Source organism: Dysidea avara, chromosome 6 (genome assembly GCF_963678975.1).
Source record: "Dysidea avara chromosome 6, odDysAvar1.4, whole genome shotgun sequence".
NCBI lineage: Eukaryota > Metazoa > Porifera > Demospongiae > Dictyoceratida > Dysideidae > Dysidea > Dysidea avara.
In genome coordinates this window covers 37,718,721-37,738,085 of record NC_089277.1, presented here as the reverse complement: position 1 = coordinate 37,738,085, position 19,365 = coordinate 37,718,721, and the positions used below count along the sequence as shown (strand labels likewise).

General features: G+C 37.4%; 2 protein-coding genes across 5 annotated transcripts in view; both read left to right on the top strand.

Annotated features, from left to right (window-relative positions):
* LOC136258667 (uncharacterized) overlaps window positions 1–19,365 on the top strand; it is a 62,857-nt gene that overhangs the window by 41,445 nt on the left and 2,047 nt on the right. Inside the window, exons 19-21 of one of the 4 annotated variants that reach the window (XM_066052008.1) lie at window positions 2,316–2,462; window positions 2,511–2,689; window positions 11,425–11,742. The exons of 2 other annotated variants lie outside the window; for them this stretch is intronic. In XM_066052008.1, coding sequence (XP_065908080.1) covers window positions 2,316–2,462; window positions 2,511–2,689; window positions 11,425–11,581 — 483 coding nt within the window. In that variant the 3' untranslated portion in view covers window positions 11,582–11,742. Of the gene's footprint in view, window positions 1–2,315; window positions 2,463–2,510; window positions 2,690–11,424; window positions 11,743–19,365 lie in introns of those variants that run through there. One more of the 4 variants, XM_066052009.1, reaches the window with a different exon arrangement.
* On the top strand, window positions 4,155–9,175 carry LOC136258666 (uncharacterized). Its single transcript, XM_066052005.1, has 2 exons — window positions 4,155–4,342; window positions 4,396–9,175. Exons 1-2 carry the CDS (start codon window positions 4,301–4,303, stop codon window positions 9,031–9,033), a joined length of 4,680 nt encoding a protein of 1,559 aa, XP_065908077.1. The 5' UTR covers window positions 4,155–4,300; the 3' UTR covers window positions 9,034–9,175.

Below are 19,365 nucleotides of genomic sequence, written 5' to 3'. Positions count from 1 at the left end.
AAAACAATATCTACTGTAATACAATAACAGCTGAATCATAAAAGAAAGTTAAATGAAAAGGCTAGAGAGCAAAAAGATGTGATAATTATATCAAAGGTGGTAGCCAAGAAATGGTTTGCAGTGCTGTAATGCCAACAAAATAATTCGGTTTAGATACATCGCTACATTCATTTCATAGCTACTGTAAGAATTTTCACACTAACTTATTGATGGCCGCACTCTTTTCACAGCTGAGCTGTTGTTTTTTTTATTACATATTATCTTGAAATTAGCCACCACCATAACTTTTTAAAAGCTGCGTCATTTTTTGACAGTTTTGCTGTTATGGCATGGATAATATGTGACCAGATTTTACAAACCAATCCAAATCGCACATCAGGCAAAAACAAACTAACACTGCCAGTGGATAGACCGCCAGTGGATAGCTACACTATCGTACTACTGGTTCTGACACTCAGTACTACTCAAACTACTTGAGGCTGGTTTTAACAGACTGGGTGGTGTAGAGATCTCAAATGGCAGTTTCTGGCCTTGTGAAGGGTCTGGCGTGGCAGGAATTAGTGGTTTACTGGTGGATGGCCTGATAATGTTGGCCAGACATTTTCTCTCTGTTGATTTTGCTGCATATCAGCCACTAAGAAGCCAGCACAGCCCTGTAATCTTGTGTATGGACTCCAATCATGGTCTGCCTCCATTTTGAAGTCTATATCTTTCCCATCCCACCACCCCCACCAACCCTCCACCCCTTTGTGAGCACTCGTGATACTACTTCGCTTGCCCAACTGCTTAGATTTTCTATCCTATTTTGGCAGGAAAGTCTACAAGCAGCTATAGTACAAGTACTGGAAGTGGTCTGAAAGGTAATCGATTGATGCATCTTTTGTGTAAATTTCATATGCGTGCTTGCTATCCCTGACGAGTTAAGTTGACTTGAATTCTTTAAAACCATTTATCTCGAAACTTCTAATGTGTGATTTGGAATGTTTTCCCAAAATCCAGTCACATATATATTAAGATATGCAGTAGTCTGTCATGCAGCCCAAAATCCAGCATGTCACAGCAGTGTATAATTAACAAGAACCATAATGTGATTTTCACTCATACGTAACTCTGCAGTACATTATGAATGAGACCAGTTTTTACTGTGGGAATTTCATTCAACTTTGTTCAGTGGCATAGCCATAGCCAGACCCAGGGCACTGGGCGAGCAAGCCATTCAACCATGCGACACACATACACATGTCCATCTTCATATGGACATCAACACAGCATTTTAAAAATGTGTATACATTACTACGTATGCCTTACCTACACTACTGTATGCAAGATGACTAACTTACTCTAACTAAACGCTAACTAGCTATTGGTCTTCTTATTCCATCTTTGTGTGTGTCTTAATACCAGACTAGGACGAAACCCGAATTAAAGCACGAGGCACTTTTTTTAGTGTTGCATTGTGTGATGACTATGCCCTGCCACTAGAGTTGTCAGCCTAGAAACAAAAAAGAAAACAATTGTGACCAGGCCTGCGATAATATGGCATGTGGCTACACCCTGTCAAACAATAAATGATATCCCAGTACTGGAATATATAGAACATGTCAGTATTGTACAATAATTGAGTAGCTACAACTTTAATCTAGCCCACGTCTTTAATTGCTCTGGGTGGGACAAAGTAGTCTGATGCCCTGGCTTGCCCAGGTTTGGCGATACCGCTGCCTTTGCTATCATACCATATAATAATTGTCTCATGCATTCCCAAAATATGAGCCTTACTTAATCTCATGTTTTCAGACACTTATTGAAAGCTGCCACAAACACATACATGTTGTCTAATTGCTCTAAATTTGGCACACGTGGTGGGTGTAATGGTAAAATTATTTATGAGTTGGATTAATATATGTGGAGTTATTTACAATTATTCACATATAATAGGGAATTGTTGTCATGCTAATAATGGAAATACATTGAAATAATCAGTATGTGGATAGGTTAACCATTATTCCTCAAACCATACCTTTTGTGATTTATAACAAGACTTATAAGTAAATGAGGCACTGTTTGTCATGCCTACTGGGCAACATTTAATGAGAATAAGTGGTTGTGAATAGTCTTTTCATCAGTTCGTAAACATTTTGTGGTAGCAAATAAATTGAGGTATACTGTAACAGTTATGGAGCTGAAATTCAAAAACATTTAGGGGCCACCTCAAGTGAGATTCTGCTACAAAATTGATTCGTTTTTGTCCACACATTAAATATGTGACAATCAAATTTCTATAATGCACACACAAAACTTTCTTGATATCTGCCTAGACTCCAGTCATGTGGATGCTGATGATTAGTGTGGCAATATACATGTATATTCAACCATACCAAGGATTGTGCACTAATATATTAGAGTTTGTTTTATTGGGGGATATTTTGCTTATGGTAATGATCACATCAACTGATCATTTCAAGGTAATAGCTATACAAGTATTAACTAGTCTATGATCCAGTTTGTTACAGACAACTGCAGTGTTTGATAGTGATCATTCCTTTAGTATTGACCAGTGTGGTAATGTGGACCAGATCAGTGAACATGCTGCAGTCTTAATCCCATTTTATTTCTTGTCACTAATAATACTGTTTGGATTTGTTGCTAAAGAAGTTATAACTAAGATGAGAGGAAGGACAGTTCACACCAGGTTGGCTGTTTGTATCTGTACAATTGCTACTGAAGTTATCATAATGGTGTTTTTCCAAATAATGCACTTTAATAAAGTAGGCATGTAGTAATGATTAAACACAAATGTGACTGGGCCTGCAAAAATAGGGTATGTGGACACATGGTTTTTGCCTTCTTTTTCAAACTTCCATCACTCACAACTTTTTATACCATTACACTATTGCAATGCATGTTTCAGGTCTTGGTAAGCATTTAATTGGCTTATATGATGCAAGTTACAGAATGCAGATATTGTCGAGACTGAGGAGTGATTGTCTAAATTATATTGCAAGCAGGACTTGAACATTTGTAATGTGTGTTATTATTATGATGTCATCATTATGTGCACGTGATATAATGTATAAAAGTGTACACTCTGTTTAAATTATGACCAGTCTTATGTGAGCCAAAACGAAGCGAGTTATCCCTCCGAAACGATTGAGCCTTGGCGTCCTTCTGTCTTCGTTACAGTTGGTGCTGTGACCAGGATTCTGGGCGATGTCCGGACCAATAAGGAAGATAATAGGACCCGCTAAGGCCCGTCTACAGCAGTACATTGAGTCAGCGAACGGTTTGTTGGAGAATAAACCCAAGGAACAGGAACTGGACGAATACGAGAGTGAAGTAGAAGATTTTCTGAACAGGCTCACGACTAACGTTTCGTTGCTAGAAAAATGCAACAAAGACTGGTCGAACGTTCTTAAGGAAGCAAAAGGTGACACCAAGGCTACTGAAGAGAAAGAGTATTCTCGAGCGACAGATGGCGAAACTGGATTTATTGAACTTATGTTTGCCGCCAATGAAGTGATATCCAGATTGAAAGCAAGAGTAACATTAATCTCAAGGAAGAGAGAACAAGCCAACTACCAGAAAATGCTAACCTCAACACAAACTAACCTTCAACCTATAATTGACCATGCAACTGTACAAGCTACACGGGAAGTACAAGCTGCGACCTTGACCTCTTCTTCATCAGGTGATACCTTTACAGTAAACAATCCACAGTTGTCAGTACATCTTCCGAAGTTGCATTTACCGATATTTGATGGAAATTTGTTAAAGTGGCCAGAATTTTGGGATATTTTTCATTCGTCCGTTCATAAGCAGAAGATACCAAATGTGTCAAAGTTCAGTTATCTCAAGGGAACTCTCCGAGGTGTTGCCTCTGTTGCAATTTCAGGCATCTCTGTAACTGAGGAGAACTATGACGTAGCACTCAAACTTTTAAAGGAGAGATTTGGAAGAAAGGAATCAATAGTTGAAGTGCTTTATGCCAAATTACAGAATCTTCCAACCTCTTCGTGCAAGTTCAGTGACATTCAGTACACTCACAATAATATTGAGAGAATATTGAGACAGTTGGAGTCACAAGGTGAGACAGTTGACAATCAGAGGATGCTGGTTTACCAGATTTTGAGCAAGTTCCCTTTGGAAGTCATTTTAAAGTTGGAAAGCACAAAACAATGTGATGAAGAATGGACAATGGAATTATTGAGACAGTTATTGAGTCGATATGTGATTGTTCAAGAGAATGCTTATCGAAGAGTGGCTAATGCCAAAGGAAGGAATTATGACTATCGACCTGTAAGACATGAAGGAGGACAAAAGGAGAGTCAATCCTTGTCCGGAGGTGGTAAGCAGTTATTGAATCAGGCATCTGTTGACACTTTTACTACTAATGTACAGAGAAGAGGTAGAAGTCCTAGTTGTGTGTTCTGCAGAGGTGACCACTTTAATGATGAATGTGACAGAGTTAAAACACTTGCTGAACGTAAGCGGAAACTGATAACTCAGGGTCGTTGTTTTCTTTGTTTTAAGGTTGGACACACATTTACTGATTGTTCATCACCTCAGAGATATGGTTGTTATTATTGTGGGAAAAAACAACACCATAATCGAGCTATATGTCCACAAAGATTTGGTGATGGTGAAGTGAGAAAGAATGTTGTTCCTGACCATGATGTTGGTAATGTAGTAACAGAGGGGAGTCAAGATAAACCTACTGAAACTCTTAATGCAAGTGTAGGCACTGATCATGCTTTAATTGCTTCTGGAGAAAAGGTCTTGTTACAGACAGCAGTTGTTCCTATTCAGACAGCAGATGGATCAGCAACCATTATGGCAAAAGTTTTGTTGGATAGTGCAAGTCATCGTACCTTCATAACTGACCAGCTGGCTAAGAAGTTGAAGTTAACTTGTGATCGTGAGGAGTTACTGTCTATATCGACCTTTGCTGCAAGGACACCTCAGCAGGTAAACACCTTTGTTGTCCACTTTAATGTGATAACTAAAAACAATTCTTGTTTACCACTTCATGCTAATGTGATAAATAAAATTACAGGCCCAATACAAAGGGGCCCAATACAACCATCAGATCTAGAGTTTTTGCTATCAATTTCTCCAGAGAAAATGGCTGACACTGTTCCCAAGGATGTAGAGCCGGTGAATGTTGACCTCTTAATAGGATCTGATTATTTTTGGACCATCTTGGGTACTGAGAAGTTGACACTTCCATCAGGATTGTTTTTGATATCCTCAAAGATAGGATACATTCTTACAGGAAAGTACAGTATCAGAAGTTGTCAACAACATGTTTCAAGTTGTCTTGTGATGACAGAGGTTAATAAGATGTTACCTGAAATGAGTATGGTTTCATGTTCTGATGATTCAGTTACTTGTATTGAAGACTTTTGGAGATTGGAAACAATTGGAATCAGCGATCCATTGGACATAACTGATGATGATAAAGCTCTTGAAAGATTTAATTCCTCGATTTGTTTTGAGGATGGTAGGTATCAGATACAGTGGCCATGGAAATATGAGAACTTGGATATTCCTGAAAACTTGGATATTGCAGTTGGTAGACTTAGATCTTTGGCAAGACGTTTTCAGAAGGATAGAAATCTACTTGAGAAATATGATGAAGTTATTTCTAGTCAAGTTAAGCAAGGAATAGTGGAGAAGGTCACTACTGATACAAGGACAAGTCAACAATGCCATTATCTTCCTCATCATCCAGTGATCACACCAGCTAAGAGTACAACCAAACTGCGTATTGTGTATGATGCTTCAACCAAAGCAAAGAGGGGAGAGAAGAGTTTAAATGAGTGTCTTCACAGAGGCCCTGTGTTATTACCAGACTTGTGTGGTATCCTACTTCGTTTTAGGATCCAGCCAATTGTCATGCTTGCTGACATCGAGAAAGCCTTTTTGCAGGTTGGTATCCAGGAGATGGACAGAGATGTAACAAGGTTCCTCTGGTTTAAGAACTTACAAAGCTTAGAAGTGGTTGAAGAAAATCTGGATGTTTACCGATTTTGTCGAGTTCCATTTGGAATTATTTGTAGTCCCTTTTTGTTGGGAGGAACAATCAAGTATCATTTGAAGAAGATTGGCACACCTGTTGCTTCACAGATTAGTGAGAACATCTATGTTGATAATGTCCTACTTGGAGCTGGTACTGTGAAAGAAGCTCACAAGATTTATTTTGAGTCAAAGAACATTTTTGGAAAGGCATCTATGAATCTAAGGGAGTGGATCTCCAATTCATCTGAATTCCTTGGTTTGTTACCGGAGACTGAAGTTGTCAAAGGAAGTGTTGTTAAGACCTTTGGCATGCCATGGAATTACAAAGAAGATAACCTACAAGTTGGAGGAGTTAATTTTAGTAACTCGGATGTTATCCCTACAAAAAGGGAGGTATTGAAAGTAGTGGCTAAGGTTTTTGATCCACTGGGTCTTGTTACTCCGGTGACATTTTATGGGAAGGTGTTTCTTCAAGTACTGTGGATGGAGAGTGTGTCATGGGATGAGCCTTTGTCAGAAGAGTTATATAAGAGATGGAATGAAATATTGACTGAATTGAGACTGTTGTCTACTCTTAAGATAAATAGACGTGTTGCCAATGTGGACACTACTGAACAGTATAAGCTGCTTGTGTTTTGTGATGCATCAATGAAATCTTATGCAGCTGCAGTGTATCTTCGTGTAGAGAAACATAGTTCTGTCAAGGTAAACCTTATCTTTTCAAAGATGAGATTGGTTTCAAAGGGTACCCATAAGATGAAAGGAAATATTACACTTCCTAGACTGGAGTTACTTGCTGTTAACATTGGAATACGAGCAGCAAATTTTGTTGCTAGGGAGTTGAAATTACCATCATTGAGACGGATTTTGTGGACAGATTCAACATGTGTTTTACATTGGTTAAAAACCAACAAGCCGTTGCCCACCTTTGTTGAGAATAGAGTGAAAGAAGTGTTAAAGGAATCTGATGTTATTTTTCGATGTGTACCATCTGACCAGAACCCTGCTGATTTTCCTACTAGAGGATTGCTAGTGTCTGAAGTTAAGGAAGCCAAATTATGGTGGAATGGGCCTACGTGGCTTAAAGATGCAGAGAACATCTGGCCAGAATGGTGTATACCTCAATTGACACCCGAGATTTTACAAGGATTGGAATGTGGGGTTCCAAGGGCTTTGTATGAAACGACTTCAGTCATTAGTCATGATGTTGACAATGTTAACTCAATTTGTGGAATTGATGAAAAGAAGTTTTCCTCCTTGAGAAGACTTTTGAGAGTTACTGTTTATTGTTTAAAGTTTATTAGGAGAAGAATCTGGCTTACTTTGACACAGTCGATTAGGGAATCAATTGAAAGGAGGTGTAAGTTATTGTACTTTGTGTTGAGTTCATTGTCTGATGGACAGTCAGTTTGTGCAAGTGATTTACAGGTAGCAACATTGTTGTGGGTGTCTGTTGTTCAGAAACGAAGGTTTGCTGATGTACTGACTGCTATTGAGAAAGATAGAAAACACTGTTTGATACACCAGCTTGGTTTGAAGTTAGATGTCTATGGAGTGTTACGATGTTATGGACGATTTCTAAATGCTGAAACTACTGACAGTTCCAAATGTCCAAAGTTGCTACCACGGCATGAAATACTTACACGGTTACTGATTAAAGAAGTGCATGAACGCTTGATTCATGCTGGAGTTGCACATACGCTTTCACAAATCCGTGAGGAGTATTGGATACCTCAGGGTCGAGTAGCAGTAAGAAGTGTTTTATCATGTTGTATGATCTGTCGTAGACACGAAGGTGCCCCTTTCCCATTGCCACTGATGCCCCCTTGGCCCCGTGAGAGAGTGGCTAGATCTGATCCTTTTCAATTTACTGGACTTGATTACTTGGGGCCAGTGTATGTTAAGGAGGGAAGTCAGTTACATAAGGTTTGGGTGTGTTTATTCACATGCCTAACTGTTAGAGCTGTACATTTGGAGTGGGTATTGGGTTTGACGGCTGAGCAGTTTCTAAATTGTTTGAGAAGATTCATTTCACGACGAGGAAAGCCTGATTCCATAATTTCAGATAATGCTCCTCAATTCAAACTTACAAATACGGTGATAAATCAACAGTGGAGGAGAGTTTTTACAGACAAGGATTTGTTAAGTTATGTTTCTAGTGAGGGTATCAGATGGAGCTTTACTACAGCTTTGGCCCCTTGGCAGGGTGGCCTTTATGAACGGTTAGTTGGGATGGTTAAGCGATGTTTACGGAAAGCTTTGGGAAGAAAACATTTTACTTTGGATCAACTAGCTACCTTGCTGACAGAGATCGAGGCAGTACTTAATTCGAGGCCACTAACATATGTGTATGAAGACTTTCAGTCGGGCTTTACGTTGACACCGTCACATTTTTTGGTTACTAACAGGAAACTGGGTCTTCCATCCACAGAAGATAGTTATCATACAGATGAGGATTATCAACCTAAGAGAGATACTGCAACACAATTGTTTACGACTTGGAAGAAAAGCCAGAAGTATCTGGATTTGTTTTGGAAGGTTTGGAGGGAGGAGTATTTATTGAGTCTCCGAGAAAGTTTACCTATCTATCACAAAAATTCAAGACACTCAACATTAAGAGTTCCTAAAATAGATGACATAGTATTGGTGAAAGATGATAACATCCCTAGATGTAGTTGGAAACTAGGTAAAATTCAGAAGTTGATAACTGGACGTGATGGTCAAATTAGATCAGCAGAGGTTCTTTTACCAAGTGGTGGTGTGATTGCTAGAGCTATATGTCACCTTTATCCACTGGAATTGCCTAGTAAAACAGATGAACAGATAACTATGATGGACAATAGAAGATCTGAGGATGATGTTACTGAATATGATGATATCAATAACCAGGAACAATACTCTACTAAACATGATAAGAAAAGGAAGGCTCATTTGATCGCCCGACAACGAATACATAAATGTTTGAGGGATAACCCAACTTCTATTTTATTTGCTCTCCCGGGAGGATGTCGAGACTGAGGAGTGATTGTCTAAATTATATTGCAAGCAGGACTTGAACATTTGTAATGTGTGTTATTATTATGATGTCATCATTATGTGCACGTGATATAATGTATAAAAGTGTACACTCTGTTTAAATTATGACCAGTCTTATGTGAGCCAAAACGAAGCGAGTTATCCCTCCGAAACGATTGAGCCTTGGCGTCCTTCTGTCTTCGTTACAGATATTCTGCTCCAGTACTGAGATATGACCTGTAGTGTGACAGGGTATAGAGAGTGCCCACGTGCCCTGTTTTTGCAGGCCAGGCCACAATTAATATGAAATGCAGTATTCTTATATAGCAGCAACTAGCTAAACAAAAAAAACTGAAACATTTATGTAAACTTACACAGCAATAAATTAAATTAATTTTATGCGCATAATGGTCTCATGCCTAAGCCTTTGTACACCGTATACTATTACTACCTGCAGTCAATGTGTTGCCACGTCTGGCCTTTCTTTATTTTGAAGAAGCCATTCAATGAAAATTATTATCATTCAAATTTTGTAAAGAAATGAGAAGACAATGATGTACTAGAATATACACTTTTGGTGTACAGTACACTGTAAATTCAAGTAGTTACAAATGACCCAATTTTGGGTTGTTTTACCTGAAATTCAAATGGCCGATTTTTTGGTAGTAATGACCCAAGGATGTACTTGTTTATTTTATTTGTAAGATATAGTCATATTACCCAAATGTCCCATGGTCTCTTCAACCTCTAGCCAAGTGTTTGAAATAACCTTGCCATAATGGTCATTTAACCATCTGTGGTAAAATTGACTCTCGTCACACTATATTTGTTTATTTGTTTGCTTGCTTACATTAATTAATGAGACAGTCATCACTAGTAATAACATACCTTATTTTTTTGAAAAAAAATTTATAATAAAAAGTTTTGTGTAAAATATTTTCGTATGATTTACATGAATGACTGCTCTATTAGAGTAGTTCAATCTTATGTAAAAGTTTTCGTGTAAGAAATTTTCATACAAGTTTTGCATACGAAAATTATTTTACAATGATAAAAAAGCTAATTACAGTACATTAATCTATCTATGACACATATTCACAATAATTGTTACATATTGCATCTTAATACTTTGATCTTAAATTATGTGACTGGATTTTGGAAAATCACCCGTATGGGCACATTGTTGATTCAGAGAAAAACATATTTTAATAATTTAAAGCTTTGTTACTCACCAGCCATAGCAGCTACACGTTTGGATTTTTCAGCAAAGATGGAGCAATTCACAACCTTTAAGAGCAGCTAGTGGCCTAGGTAATCCCTGTAGAGTTTCCTGCCATTTTAGATAGGTTTTTTTTCATCAGTGTTGCTGGTCCATGAGTCCTCAAAAAGGGGTGGAGTGGTGGGGAAGGCAAGAGATAGACTACAAAATGGACGAGAATAGTAACTGAAGGCACCAGACCACAAAAGAGCCCATCAGAGGCAGGAAATAGACTGAAATCTCACAAAACTGGCATACATCACACATTCAGCTCCCTGCTCGTCTGTCCAGAGTGTATGAACCCCCCAAAACACTTCCCTGTTGCTGTACAGACGTCTGGTGTGGTAATACAGGCTTCCAGAGAACAGTCCACCAAAAGCAGACCTGACAAGTTGAAGGCGAGTTTGATATGGAAATTGTTAGCCTGATAGTGCAGCTACTTCATGCTGGTGTTATCTCACTTTTGGCTTTTGCGCCCGTGTGGTTGATTTTGCTAAATCTGGTCACATATAGAGTTTTCAAAATTAATTGTATGTAAAACCTATGTTCTCCATGTTCACTTTTGATTGTGGGATGTAACAGTATTAACTACAAATGTTATAATGAACAGTGTACCAATGTAAATTTAACCATGTAGCTGGTCATCTCTAAACTTTACTATAGTAGACTTGACAGTACACACTGAAATTACCAAAATACATTAATTCAACATCCTAAGTGAACAGTTATATTGACTTACATACCTAGTTATTTTGACTGATATAGTTTAGATGCCTACCCCAGTTACAACCACCTTTAGGTGGTCATTTCAACTAAAATTTCTGTAGTTTAAATTAACCCATGGAGGTCAAATTGATCCATTTCAATTTACTGTGTAGAGACTTGTAAAATTAGGATTGTATTTTGTTTGTTTTTATTATATTAATTTTGTTTGCTACTGGTAGGCTTTTAATTCTGCAAAACAGCATACCATTAAGATATAACTATTTAGACTAAATGTTATAATCATTCTTTGCACATTTATAATTACTGCTATGGACACTTGAAAGTCAATGGTTCCCTCCTATAGTAGTAGTAAACCTTAACTTGGGTGATCTGTGTAGTTACCATATTAAATAGTTTTTTATGTTGTGCAGAGAAGATCAAACATCATCTGAAGGCATAAAAAGGACGCCCACCCTTATTTTCAACAGATCAGAAGTACCATCATTCATAATATCATTTGATTCAATGAGACGATGTTCAGTTGAATCAGTACCACCTCAAAGTCCAAAAACTACAACAAGTATTTAGTTCACTTTTGTGTATGAATAATTTCATGGAGCACTGGTAAATAATTGTTACCATAGACATTATACAGTAATAATATACATGTACTGTCCACAACTTTATTGATGCTTTTCTCTGTATTTGGCTGCTTTGTTAGAGTGTTTTGTTAAAAGTCCAATTTAAATTTAAATACTGTACTTCAGACTCCTCAATAAAATACCTTCTGTTCAAGGTAAATCACTTCACATAACAAAGTTTCTCACATTAAATAATTGTCTCTGATTCCACTTCTATCCATTGCCAATTCTGTATCATTATTAGGTATGCTATCAAAAATTGCCACACATCTATCACATCATAATTATTATATTAGCATACAGTGATTGATTCTCAACTTTGTTTCTCCATTGTTAATTGATTATCATTAAACCACTAGTTCTTCCAATCTCTACATGCTGGCACTACCCCTGTTCCTTCAAGTTGCTGATTACCCCATGCTAGTTGATGAACATCATCACGTAAGGGTCAAAACAATAGACCACTAGCTACCCATACTAACTAATGAATTGCATGAGGGTCAAACAATGGATCACTATTCAATCTCTTACATTAGATGATCGTAGTATACACCGTAGCTATAGCTACATACGTATTGCACTCTGAGGCAGTTGGGAATGACTAAAAGATGGTATTACCTTTGACAAACCAATGATAATCATTTAAACATTTTCAAGCTATCCCCGGTAAAGCAATTCACACAATAACAATTAATACAGTAGTTCCAAATGAATTGATTATCAGAATACATGGTGGCGGGAGTTGCCCCTACAAACCAAGCTACAATACAATAATAATCCCACCATGTGTCTGTTTCTGAAGCTATATGTATGTAATTAACTCCAGTTGCTCTTCGCTGATGTACAGTTATGTTCTGGGATAATGTAGGTTGTCACTATAAAAATTATGTGGCAAGGTTCTTTGGGGGTGGGTTACCGGTTTCCAGAAACTAGTCAGTTTTTAAGATCAAAAATATCCAGACACCACCTAATTCTGGACAGTTCGGTGCATTGAAAGATAAAATTGATCGCTTTGAAACTTTTGATACGAATAGCATAGTCTGGCACCGCCCGCCCTTCCGTAAATATAAGGGCCTGGTTCAGATTCAGTGGTAGCCAATTAATGTGTGCCAATGACTCGACGTTCACACAGAAATTGCCTTGGAAACACAACGCTTTTGTATGAATTGAGGGAATAATCTGATGTAACAAGCAGTTACGTGCACTGTCTAATTGAATTCCTTTCGGTATTTGTACTTCATCACACCTTTACGTTTTGCGAATGGGCTGGTAGCTAGGCCTGAGTCAAATTAAATATGCTCAAAATTTTTCCCTAAATGCTTTCAGGAATTTCCTTAAATTTTCACCTATTATGCTCTTCAGTGTTCCCATTATGCTTGCATTATGCTCCTAGGTTAGCAATAGTTCTTACCATAATTTTGGACCATTTTGATTAGTGAATACTCTTTTAGAGTGTTTCACTACAAAGTGACTGTTCTATTAGAGAGTATCGATCCTAGGTGCTATGTACAATGCATTTGAGTGCTGTATTGCAGTTTCCACTGACTGCTCTATTAGGGAATATTAATCCATTTTCATGGAATTAAGCTCCATGGTTCGAAATATCCACCTAATATGCTAGCATTATGCTGGCATAACACTCCAGCCTATTATGCTTTGACGCAGGCCTACAGTGGCGGCGCCAGACTATGAATAACCAAGCCTATAAGGATCATAAAAATTGCAAAGTATTTACTAGTTGGTACATATGTACTTGGCCTGATTAATATGTAGCTACACTTGAGGACGGCCTACTCAATGTTTTGATAGACATGCATTACATCTTTAGCAAAACAAGAAAATTTCATTGCACAGCTTCACAAGTGTTCAATGCAGTCTGTATTCTTATAGTTTCTATAACTTTTTGACTCAGACACAAATGTAAACCATGCACTGCCTGTGGTCAGCTGTAGATGGTGCTAGAAGGACAAAGATTTTGGTCCAACAGGTCTGGCTTCTTGCATCCCTACCTCTACAACCTAGTAACCATAGTTACCAACTTGTGTACACATGTTTTGTTCAATTAGTTATGCTGGGGTGGATCCATGGGGGTTCAAAGTGTTCCATGGAACCCCTTTTTGGAAGAGCTTTATTAAGTTGCTGTTTATCAGTCAAATAAGTACTTGCTCATTACGAACACTAATAAAGACAAAACATTCATTCTACCTTTCTTTACTGCAAAATCACTTTAATATGCTAATCAGTATCTTTTATACGCAATAGGCACCTCTAAAAATAATCATCATTTTATGTTCAGTTGCATTTTTAAAGGCCTGAATAGCATGGGATGCGAAACATAGCTGGATCATAGAGAGTGTTATTTGTTATGAAATACTACTTCTAGGTACACTGTAGCTCATGATCATAATATGTTCCAAAGTAGAACCCCCCTTTAAAAAGTCTGGATCTGTCCCTGTTATGTTAGTGACTGCTATACAAGAAGATTCAGGTCTTCTCCAACTACTACCTAACTGTTAACACTCTCACGTTTGTGCAGTGATTTTGTTGATTATCATGAGTTTATACTATTGTGTAAGTGTACAAATTATTTTGATGATCAACTAATTGAGATGAAAGACTAACATTTTCACACTTTACCAGTCAGGTATTTTTTCCAGACTAGGTCCAGTCTTGGATTTTTCTCCTTTTCAAACACACTTTATGTAACAACTCTAAACAGGCTGTAGGACCAGGTGTCCTACAGACCTTGTAAAGCCTTAACAAACAAATAAACTAACCAGTAGACACATGTTTTTATGCTATCCAACTAGAAACTAGTACAATGACAAACTGTTGCTGATCTTTCAAAGTTATCTCTTGCATCGATCAGTTCTTTTTGCTGAGCACAGTAGCTATAGTATCACAATATAATTATTTTGTGACTGAGTAGTCTATGAAAGTAGGGCATGTGAGAACAAGAAATTTGTCTACTGTTTCACTTTTCCCTTCAAGGTATGACTCAATTTTCAGCCTTTATTTTACCTTATTTGGCTTCATAATATATAATATTATAGGTTACAGAATGCAAATATTCTATTTTGGTATTGAGATATGATGTGTAGTGTACAGGATGTTATGTTTTTGCAGGCCTGGTTACATTTGCGGATTGTTGAACACATGATCAATACATTAGCTGATAGCTATGAGCTGTACATAATCATGTTTGTTTAATTTACCAGTAAACACAACATTGTGAAGTCTTGATATAGCTACTGTATGTGCTATAGCTAAGTAGATATGGCCATGGACTATGACAGGTTGTATTGGTTTGTCTACTGATGATTATCATTCTTGAGATTCCTAGTCCAACTAATACGTTACAGTTTGCAACTACCTATATACTACCACTTACAACCTAATTACTACCATCCATATACAAATTACTAGCTACTAACCGAAGTCAAAGTCAGGAAAATCATCCTCAACAGTTACAGAATACTGACGGAATATTACTGTGGTGTAGTCTAGCAGGTATGTAGTGTAGTGCAGGCGAAGTATGGAATTAGTACTTTGCTGCTTTGTCGCATTGTTGCATTGTTGCAGTGTTGTGTTGTTGCTGTGTTGCATTGTTGCAGTGTTGCATTGTTGCAGTGTTGCGTTGTTGCAGCGTTGTGGTGTTGCAGTTGTGCGTTGTTGCAGTGTTGCGTTGTTATTGATGTGGTAATTTCTAGTATTATAATGCTGGTGCTAGTTCTCTTTGATGCTGTTCCAGTTCCATTCAGGTCTGGCTTTTATAACTTTCTCCTTGTAGCCATGTTACAAACATCTGTAAACTTGTTACAACTGATTTGTAACACTGATAGCAGCCCTTTGATTTCAAGCACATGTACTAAACGTAATAATAATATGTGACCAGGCCCGCCTGCGAAAATAAGACATGTGGGCACAAACTATACCATGTCACTTAACTGTGGAACTCAGTATTGTGACTTACATCACAAGGCAAATTAAATGTGCAATAAAAGATAAATTTATTAGTTCATAATTATTGTGACATTAAAAGTTATGAGTCAAAAAATTTCATTAAAGTAGACAAATTTCATGTGACCGTATGCCCTATATATTTTCAGAGGCCCGGTCACATATCTAGGTGTTTATGTACAGGAATTAACTAAAGCTGTGAGTTGAGGCAATTGGAGAGCAAGTTCACTGGACAGACAGTAAGTCAAAGCAATGATATGTACAATTGTTGAATATTTTTGGGTGCTCTGCCCTTGAATGATTGTTACAAATTCAGAGTTGGGGTAGTTACGTACTTCAAAAAAGGAACTAGTTACTAGTTACTCGTTACTCTTTTCCTATGTAACTTAGTTACAGTTACTTTTCAAAAGGTAACTAATACTTCCATTACTAGTTACTTTTATATGCTTGTTTAGCACCTTTTTAAACACCGTTTTGTGATTAGTGTGCTCAGATATGCCTTAGTGCAATGGAAGAAAATTATGCATACATGCATGTGCACATTCTTTAAAGTTATAATTCTGTAGTCATTTTTACTACTTCAACTATTGTTCTCTTTGTTACTCAGGCAAAATCATGAAGAACAATACACAGAATGTGTCTACTTAACTTGGCTGTAGCATTTATGGCACAAACATTAAGGCGTATTCTTATTTCATTGTCAGTAACTATGTAACTATTGTAACGTTTTGTAACTAAGTGACGTTGAGGACAGGTAATCCTAGTTACAAGTTACAAAGGATGTAACTAGTTAGATTACTAGTTACTTTAAAAGTAATCTGTTATGTAACTTAGTTACTAAAGTAACTAGTTACCCCCAACTCTGTACAAATTTAATAGCACAGCATGATAATTATACTTTGATGCATTAACTTATCAATATACACTGTACTAAGATTATTGTGAGTACCCATAATAGTACAACACAATGGGTTACATGTAGTGTAGTGCTGGTATTCCACACCTTCATAGTAACAAGACAGATGCTAAAGCATGTTGGGGCAAGCCCGAGTTGTGGAATTGAAAATGTGACTACATGCACTATATATGCTAAATGACATGTGTTAGTTAAAGCAGTTAGCTGTAGCTATGATATTATACAGATTAGCTACATGCAGGACAGTGATGTTTCTTGGCTAATATCTCATCTTGAATGCAGTTAGCTATGTGTATTAATTCATAAATGTCATCTGCACCAGCTGGGTGATGAAGGTTGGGTACACCTATACAGTACCACCATGTAGCTCCAATGACTTCTGACTGTAGTGGTTATATTTTGTAACCATTTGTATTATAATCTGAATGAAGCTGTTAGTACAGCAGACAATGGGTACAAACTAGTAGTAGTAATGGACACTGTATGGTATAAACAAAATCTGTCTTTCTTGATCTACATATCAGTCACACTTTCTAGTGCTTCTTGGGAGGCTCTCTCTCTACATATCTTTCAAGTTCTCTGCGACTAGCAAATCTGTAAACAGCTGGCCATTTGCGGATTAGCTCCACGATTGTTTCGCATTTCAAAGCAAACCTTGCACTCAAGTTTCTCTTTATATTCTGGCTCTATCTCAGTCTATTCTTTATCTAAACCTTTCAAGTCAGCCTTGCTTCTTTGGTGTGTACATGTCAAGCGGTAAAAAGGGGGCTATTTGTGGCCAAAAGCTATGTAATTGTAATTGACTTTTGGCTAGTAGTAAATTGTGATTTAAATTATTGCTTTCAAAACTTTCACCACCCAAGTTGGCCCCCTCACTCATTGGCCTGCTCCACCGCCCTTGAATTACAGCATAGATATTATATGTAAACATGAATTGAAAATTTGCATATAACATACAAAGCTATCAATAAGGCATCTTTGAAATAGGCCAAGTTATGGGTCATTCATGGCTAAAACTGGCTAACATAAAAGCAAAATAAGCTACCAGCACAGCAGGCCTTTACCCAACACCACGGGGCTTGAGAGCCACACACAGCCATCTACTTGCTGATCACAATTCCATTGAGGCCCCAGACTGCTCGTACTTATATATCACCACTGGGCCAGGAAAAAACAACCAGCAGAAGTAGACCAGTTACCCCAGGCTACGTCTGACTGTGAAATGTGATAGTGTGTTCATGTACAGTGTGGTTTTGTGTTTGTCCCTTTTGTCAGTTCGGATCACATAAATGATGTCCAAGTTTTCTTTTCATCTTCAAGTAAAGATGTGAATTCAAGTTTCATGCTGCAGTTATCAAATTCTTACTACTGTAGTGGCTGTCCAGTCACCCATATGGATCTTGACCTTGCTTTGATGGAAGGTCAGGTGTCTTTCCCTTAACTCAATTTCTTCTCAATTAATTCAGTGTCTTTTTTGGCTAGCATTTTAACATCTAATGCTCTAATGCTAGGGGTGGTGGAAAGGGGTACTGGTTACCCCGGAAAAAAATCATTACAATTATCACAATAATCAAATTCAAGTTACATACTAATTAGTGAATTGTTTTATCAGTTAGAATTTGTCAGTAAGCTTTTACTTTTTAGCTTTCTTCTTTTTTCTTTGTGTAAAGCATGAAGTTGGTCTTTTCCTTGTCTTTCGACCCACTGTGATAGCAAAAGTAGTATAGCTAACATACGTACTCTAATGAATTATATGTATGAAACACTTAGTGACAGAATGGCTAATAAACTCAGCATCGCTGGTCACCATACACGTGTAATCTCCTCCATCTGCTGTCGTTATGTTGGGGATGACAAGGGTGCTGGCGTTAGTAGTCACTTTGTGTGAGAATTGATTGGCCCCATTCCTGCTCCAACAGTTCTGGTCCACCATCGGATGAGCACTGTAACTCTAACTGATCTCAAATATTGTATCTGCTTTTCCCCATGATTGATACATTGAATGGAGCAACTATTGAATAGGATACACAGCACTAATAAGTTCTCTAGTGTACATAAAACTTGATGTAGATACTATAAGCCTACAGTATTATTCTCTTTTTGGCTTCATAGATCTGTTTTTAACACAGTGAAACCTGTCACCTGTCTAAACTGGCCATTGTAAAAATCCCCCACACATGCCAACTGTGTAAATAACATAGCCACCTCCTTAATAAGGTCAGAATTTTTTGTCCCTACGATGACTGGTTTTCACAGCACTATTAACCTAGTGAGGATTATTGAGATATTGGGATACTACAGTGTCATCTCCATACAGCCTCTAAATAATATAGATGTAAAATTTTCACCATGGTCCAAGGTCCTGGTCCAATAATTTTATACTATCATGATAGAGACTCCACTGTACAAAACACATGCTGTCATGGTATGCGCTAATTAAATGAACTTTGCTTACCTTATACAATTAATTTTTACAATGCAAATACATGTACAATCAACTCACCAGTTGTGTCTCGGTGGCACCAAATCTCTGCAACATGCAACAACAACCTTAGGGTGATGAGACAACTGCCAAAGATCTTCACAAAGATCATAGAATATTCTGGTACACTTATTTATTTGTAATAAGGCGTTTATTTAAGATAGGACATACCGTATAGCCTAAGGGCGAATTTTTCAAAGTTGCATGAGTAATGTTACCTAATTTAAATTTCTTGCAAATTTTCAAAATGTATTAGACTATATGGAGGTCTAAATATTTCAAAGATAAAATTTTCATTGAACCACAAAATCAGCTAAAATTTTCCCTCAAAATATTTTGGCTATATGGTACAAGAGACAACTACATGTACATG

Bases quoted from the DNA above. Each gene is read 5' to 3' on its own strand.
- LOC136258666 (XM_066052005.1), top strand. From the start codon at position 4,301: ATGAAGGAGGACAAAAGGAGAGTCAATCCTTGTCCGGAGGTG. The intron at 4,343-4,395 runs GTAAGCAGTTAT...ACTAATGTACAG, and splicing joins TCAATCCTTGTCCGGAGGTG to AGAAGAGGTAGAAGTCCTAG.